This window comes from Chinchilla lanigera, unplaced genomic scaffold (genome assembly GCF_000276665.1).
Source record: "Chinchilla lanigera isolate Chin_1 unplaced genomic scaffold, ChiLan1.0 scaffold00144, whole genome shotgun sequence".
Taxonomy (NCBI): Eukaryota; Metazoa; Chordata; class Mammalia; order Rodentia; family Chinchillidae; genus Chinchilla; species Chinchilla lanigera.
In genome coordinates this window covers 1,660,934-1,667,397 of record NW_004955545.1, presented here as the reverse complement: position 1 = coordinate 1,667,397, position 6,464 = coordinate 1,660,934, and the positions used below count along the sequence as shown (strand labels likewise).

At 57.5% G+C, this 6,464-nt stretch overlaps 2 protein-coding genes across 7 annotated transcripts in view; both read left to right on the top strand.

The window, feature by feature from the left end:
• Positions 1-3,026, top strand: part of Thbs3 (thrombospondin 3) — an 11,439-nt gene extending 8,413 nt beyond the window's left edge. For 4 of the 5 annotated variants that reach the window (XM_013508310.1, XM_005411594.2, XM_013508309.1 and 1 more), the window contains 6 exons: positions 424-602; positions 712-760; positions 973-1,169; positions 1,414-1,586; positions 2,494-2,633; positions 2,719-3,026. In XM_013508310.1, the coding sequence (XP_013363764.1) occupies positions 424-602; positions 712-760; positions 973-1,169; positions 1,414-1,586; positions 2,494-2,633; positions 2,719-2,777 (797 nt within the window). In that variant the 3' untranslated portion in view covers positions 2,778-3,026. Of the gene's footprint in view, positions 1-423; positions 603-711; positions 761-972; positions 1,170-1,413; positions 1,587-1,693; positions 1,875-2,493; positions 2,634-2,718 lie in introns of those variants that run through there. The other variant, XM_005411593.2, reaches the window with a different exon arrangement.
• Positions 3,027-5,285: 2,259 nt separating this feature from the next.
• Muc1 (mucin 1, cell surface associated) overlaps positions 5,286-6,464 on the top strand; it is a 4,385-nt gene continuing 3,206 nt past the window's right edge. Inside the window, exons 1-2 of one of the 2 annotated variants that reach the window (XM_013508308.1) lie at positions 5,286-5,439; positions 6,176-6,361. In XM_013508308.1, coding sequence (XP_013363762.1) covers positions 5,382-5,439; positions 6,176-6,361 — 244 coding nt within the window. In that variant the 5' untranslated portion in view covers positions 5,286-5,381. Of the gene's footprint in view, positions 5,440-6,175; positions 6,423-6,464 lie in introns of both variants that reach the window. The other variant, XM_013508307.1, reaches the window with a different exon arrangement.

Below are 6,464 nucleotides of genomic sequence, written 5' to 3'. Positions count from 1 at the left end.
AAAGAATGCAATATCTAGGTTGGCCATGGTGGCGCACACTTATAATCCCAGCATTCAGGAGGCTGAGGCAGGAGAAGTGCCATGAGTTGAAGGCCAGCCTGGGCTACATAGTGAGTTCAGGGCCAACCTGAAATGCATAGTGAGACTCAGTTGTTGTGTTTTTTTTTTTTTTTTTAAAAAAGAGCGCTAGGTGTGGTGGTGCACACCTGTAATCCCAGCACTTGGGAGGCTGGGACAGGAGGATCGTTGTGAGTTCAAGACCAGTCTGGGCTACAAAGTGAGCTCAAGGTCAGCCTGAACTGCACAGGGAGACCCTGTCTCAAAAAGACACACACACACAAAAATGTGATATCCACAAGGTGACAGCGTTGGCCAGCAGCAGTGGCCATGGCCTTTCTGAGCACCTGGCTTCACTTTATCCAGGCAATGGTGTTGGTGATGTGTGTGAGGATGACTTTGACAATGATGCAGTAGTTGATCCCCTGGACGTGTGTCCTGAGAGTGCAGAGGTAACCCTCACGGATTTCCGGGCCTATCAGACTGTCGTCCTGGATCCTGAGGGTGATGCTCAGATCGACCCAAACTGGGTTGTGCTCAATCAGGTACTTAGGGCACTGGGGTGGGCAGGTGCTGTCACACCAGACCACAAGGTGGGGCCTGAGTGGGGCAGCGCACCTGGGCCAGAGCTTTTTTCTTTATTTAACAACCCAGGGCATGGAAATCGTTCAGACTATGAACAGTGACCCTGGCCTGGCAGTTGGTATGTAAGGGATACCCAGTTCAATAACTTCCAAAGGGGGCAGAGGGCAGGGGAACACATGGTTGAGGAGGATGGACAAAGGCAAGTGAGAAGGCAGTGGGACAAGCTGGCTACACATACAGCACACCCCCCCATGTACACACACACACACACACACACAGTGGGCCAAGAGTAACCTTGTTGCCTCTGCCCTTTATCTGACCCCCACCCAGGATATACAGCTTTCAATGGTGTGGACTTTGAAGGCACCTTCCATGTGAACACAGTGACTGATGATGACTATGCAGGCTTTCTCTTCAGTTACCAGGACAGTGGCCGCTTCTATGTGGTCATGTGGAAGCAGACGGAGCAGACCTACTGGCAGGCCACACCTTTTCGCGCCGTTGCCCAGCCCGGGCTGCAGCTCAAGGTCTCCTAGCTGCCCGGTTTCCCCAACCCAGGGACCTTCCCCAAGTTCTTCCCGTCCAACCCCTGGACCTCCCCCGTTGTCTACCTGGGAACCCTCTTACCCAGCGGTCCGACCTGAAGGTCGGCTGTGGGGTTCTAGGGAACTCTCCTGACTCTCTTTGACTTGCTTTCCCAACGGTACTTACACCTGTCTCCCTTCTCTATGGTCCCGTGGTTGACTCACTGTCTTTGCCAATGACCCTCAGGCAGTGACATCGGTGTCTGGCCCAGGGGAGCACCTCCGGAATGCCCTGTGGCATACTGGCCACACCCCTGATCAGGTACGACTGCTGTGGACTGACCCACGAAATGTGGGCTGGCGAGACAAGACCTCCTATCGCTGGCAGCTACTGCACCGGCCTCAAGTTGGCTACATTCGGTGAGGAAAGGGCCTGTGTCCTCTGGGGGCACTCCGGGCCTGGCCTTTCCTTTCCCATTAGCTGGGACTCACCAGTGACCTTCCCTCTGTTCTGCTTCTTGGTGCAGGAGTAGGGAGTAAGGCCGCTTCCCTCCACCTCCCTTCTCATCACAGGCATGATGACCTGTAGGTAGTGTTGGGTACATCATTCCTCCTCTGTGCCTCACTTCCCCTCTGTAAAAAATGGGCTTTGAGCTAGATGCCCTTTCCAGTTCCCCCAGAACCGCTTAACCTCAGGCCCACCTGTGGAGGGCCCATCTGTTCCAACCCCTGAAGTGGTACAGCCCAGAACCTGCTTCATCACGATCTCACCTGGAAAGGATCATCAACATTTACAAGAGAGCAAATGAAGGCCCAGATCTCACAGGCCTCTTACTTCAGTACTTGGTTCACAACTTTGCATTTTCTTCTCCTGAGAATCCCTAGTTAGTGGGAACGACTTGGGCAGGGAGAGGAAATGGGCCTGCCCAGAGCCTGGGCTTTGCAAGCCCAAGAGCCTAGTCTAGGGTGTTGGGCTGGTTCCCCTTTAAGGTGCCTGGGGCTATGGGGCGCCAGGGTGAGGGATAAAGGGGGTGGACTAGAGCCTGGGAAGCGGGTGACTTCACCCCCCAGCCCATTGTGCTCATCGTCATGGCAACCCAATCCTTGCTAGGAATGCGGCTGGTGCTTTGAGATGCAAAAGGAGCCGGACAAAGAGCTAGGGGCCCCAGGCCTGAGAAAAACACCCCCTTCCCTCCCCTTCCCTCCTTCCTCTCTCAGGCCTGGGGAGCTGGGGGGAGGTGGCAGGCTGGGATGAGCAGGGCCTGAGCCAAGGTGGCACAGCGCCCACTGACACCTTAGCACCAATGAACACCCCTATCCTGGACAGGGTGAAGCTCTATGAGGGTCCCCAACTAGTAGCGGACTCTGGGGTGATCATTGACACATCCATGCGAGGGGGGCGTCTCGGTGTATTCTGCTTCTCCCAAGAAAACATCATTTGGTCCAATCTCCAGTATCGGTGCAATGGTGAGGCTCTACACCAAGACCAGCCTGACCCCACGTGCCCTGGGAGAGCCACCTTCTCTGACCTTACTCATTTCCGCTTCTTCAGACACAGTACCTGAGGACTTTGAGCCATTCCGGAGGCAGCTGCTCCAGGGAAGGGTGTGAGGAGGTGGCCACCGGATTCAGAATCCTGACTTTTAGACCCTTTGGCCTTGGGGTCCATCCTGGAGACCCTGGGGTCTAAACCACAGCCCCTCAGCCAAACAGATCCTCCTCTGGGTACAACAGGAGTTAAGCCCCGGAGGGTTAGTGCTCTCACTGTTCAGGGCTTGGGAAATTTTCAAGGGGTATTACTCAGGTTCTAACCCCAGGAAAGCTAACAGCACATTGCCATAAAGTTTCAGTTGTTTTCTATGCCAGTGCAATTGCTTATTTTAGGAATTTTTTCGGAATAGCGTGGGGAACAGGAAGGAACCTGAAGAGGTGGGGGACTGGTAAGTTGAAAGTTAGAGATCTACAGAAAGTTTGGCTGAGTTTGGGGTGGGTGGGAGAGGAGCCAGGTGGGGTTAAATGAAGGTTGATGGGGTATCGGTGAGTAGCTAAAGTGCTCCCAGTCCTACTTACTGTGGCAGCGGCGACACTCCCGTTTATCTTAGATCATCCGGATGGAAAGCCAGGAGGGTGGGGTCTGCCCCGCTCGGGGTGAGGGGGAGGCCGGGGGGCCGAGGGGGCCGGAGGCCGGGACGAGTGCAATATTGGCGGGGGAAAGAACAACAGTGCACCGCGTCCCGTCCCTCCGGCCCACCCGGGGCCCGGAATCCCACTCCCCACCTCCGTTAGTCCGGAGGGCTCAAGGACCGAGGGGCGCGCAGGGGAGTTGGGTTCACCTTAGAGGCAGGCCGGAGACTCGGCGCCCGGAGCGGTGAAAGGGACAGTAGCGGGGAGGGATGAAGGGGAGACCGTGGTACCCCTAAAGGCCACTTTCCTACGCCTGGGCGGTGCGCGCTTGCTCTTTAAATACTCAGACTGAGCTCCACGGAGCCGTCGCCATGGTGACGCGTGTCCCAGCAACCGAACTGAATGGCTGTTGCCCGGCAACTCCTGGAGTGGAGGTTTGGGGCCGCCCACCTGGATACTCGCGCTTTCTCTGGTGGCTGACGGGGGGCCTTCCCCGCCTCCAGTCGCGCCGAGGACGCTCTGACGCCGCCCCAGCCTGACGCCTGACGCCGCGCCTCCCCGGCCCAGCGGGCGGGAGCGGGGTCCCCAACTCTCTGACCCGGCTTCCTCCGATTCGGCGCGGCGCCGAGAATTAGTTTCCAATCTGTATTGGTTGGGCCCGTGAACTGTTTGCCCAGCGTAGTCGTAACAGCTTCTATTGGCCCCTAGACTGTAACACGGGGCCGCTGGACCCAACCTGGTGCCCTGTATGTGCTTCTGTGGTCCCAAATACCTCACTGCCCCCAAATATTTGCCTCTAAGAGCACCTGTCGGTTCCCCAAAACTACACACTCTCACATACTGCTTTGTTCCCCACCACAAGCGTACCTGCCCCCAAATACCACTGTTCTCCCCAAAGAATAGTTTTGTGCCCCCAAATTCCATGCTGTTGCCTCACCTACTCTCTGCCTCCTAAATATGCAGTTGGCCTCCAAAACCAGTGTCGCATCCCCACTCCCGCATTCCGATGTCCTCTCCCACAAACCCCAAAGTCCCTTCCACATACCTCAGGACCCCACCCATAGCACCGTTTCCTTCAAACAGCACCTCCTCGGGCCTGAGCCACCCCCCCACCCCCCACCCCGCGTGCTCCATGTCTGTCCAGAGCGTTAGCTCCTTCACCAGGGATCTCTGTATCCGGGTTTGGGCTGCGTCTGACCCCTCTACCGGGTCGGGGGCAGCCCCTCCGCGCGCAAAGTGGCCAATGAGGTTGCCGGTGGCCGCGAGAGGGCGAGCGCTCCTGCACAGCGCACCCGGCTGGCCACCGCTCAAGGTGCAAAATTGGGAGGGAAGGATCTCAGGGTTCGGCGGAGGCCAGGTTTCGTCCTCCTTTAAGTGGAAATTTCCCCCCCACCTCCCTCTCGGGCGAAAGCCAAGGAGGGAACCTAGGCTGCTGGAAAGTCTGGCCGGGGCGGGGACTGTGGGTTTCAGGGTAGAGCTACGCGTGGAAGGACAGGGAGCGGTTCCAAGGTGAGGCGATTCCAGGAAGTGGCGGGGGGCGGGGGGCGGAAGGTCAGAATGGGCACCTTGTCCACTCATGGTCAAGCCCTCTTATTCCGTCTCAGCCCGCATGGTGGAGCTCCAAAGGACCGAAGAGAGTAAGGGAGTGGAGTGCATCTAAGGTGGGCTTCCACCTTGCCGTCCCCCTCCTTGACCAAGCACGCTCTCTCTGCTCCCTTTCTTCACCTTGGCTGTTGTCCCGGGTCCTAAGGTAGAGCAGGGGCCCCAAATCTCAGACTCCCCACTCCCGCTTCTGGAGTCAGGGAGTGGCTGGTGAAAGGGGGAGGCCAGTTGGAAAGCAAACAGGTTGTCAGAAGATTGACTGATTGGAGCCCACATACCCTGCCCAGGAATGGCTGGGGAGGAGGAGGAAAAAGTAGGAGGCAGAGAAGGGGGGAAGGGGCGGGGCGTTGTCACCTGTCACCTGCTCCGGCTGTGCCTAGGGCAGGAGGGGGGACCGGTATAAAGCAGCAGGCACCAGTGCCGCTCCACCTCACACACGCAGCGCTGGCCTGAGTCTGCTCTGTCCCCTCCCGCCAGTCCACCACCACCATGACACCAGGCACCCAGGCCCCTTTCCTCCTGCTGCTGCTACTCCTGGTGCTTACAGGTGAGGGGCACAAGGTGGGGTGGGGTCTACCCTGCTCACGGGGTCTTCCTGGCCTTTCTTTGGGTTTTGCTTCCTCACAAATGGCACCTCCAGACTCAAAAGTTGCAAACGGGTGGCCTGGCCTGTGGCCAAGTGGAGAGAGGCTAAGGACAGGCTGAGAAGAGGTGACCGCTTAAGCCGGGCGTGGTGGCGCACGCTTGTAATCCCAGCACTCGGGAGGCTGAGGCAGGAGGATCATTTCAAGTTCAAGACCAGCCTGGGCTACAAAGTGAGCTCAAGGCCAGCCTGAACTGCATAGAGAGACCCTGTCTCAAAAAGAAGAAGAGCTGACCCCCAAGAGAGTGGGCATCAGGGAGGGGGAGGCAAATGTTGTCCTGAAGAGAAGTCTAGGGGAGGAACTCAGGACAGGTAGTTGCAGGGCAGAGACAGTGTGGGAAGAGAGAACGTGGATGCCAAAAGGAAGGAGGAGGGCAGCCCCTGGGGCTGCTCATGCTGCCTGCTCCCCAAGCCTCCTGGTATTGCTTTTCTGGTTGCCAGAGGTTATATTTTCTCCTTGCTCTGATTTGCCCCCCAACCCAATGGCTCATACACCTCCTGGCCCTAGTCAGAGCAGAGACACAGAAACTTTGGCTGCCCAAGGCAGCCTGGTGCCCACCCATTGAGAGCAGTGCTGTGGGCATGACTAGCAGTTTACTCCCCACCCTCAGTCCTGGTTCAGGCTCTGCTGCCATTCCAGGCCAGAAGAACGTCACCTTATCTCAGAGCATCTCAAGCTCAGCTGCCCCTTCAGGAGGTGGTGTCAACCCCACTACAGCCACCCGGGCTTCTGCATCAGAGTCAGCCACCTCTACAAGTCACACCAGCACCTCAGCCCCAGCCACCACGAGCTCTACAGAAGCAACCACCCCTACAGCCCACCATGCTACCTTGGTCACAACCTCCAGCTCTACAGTAGGCTCAGCCACCCCTACAGTCCACTATGACACTTCCTTACCAGCTACCACCAGCTCTACAGAAGCAACCGC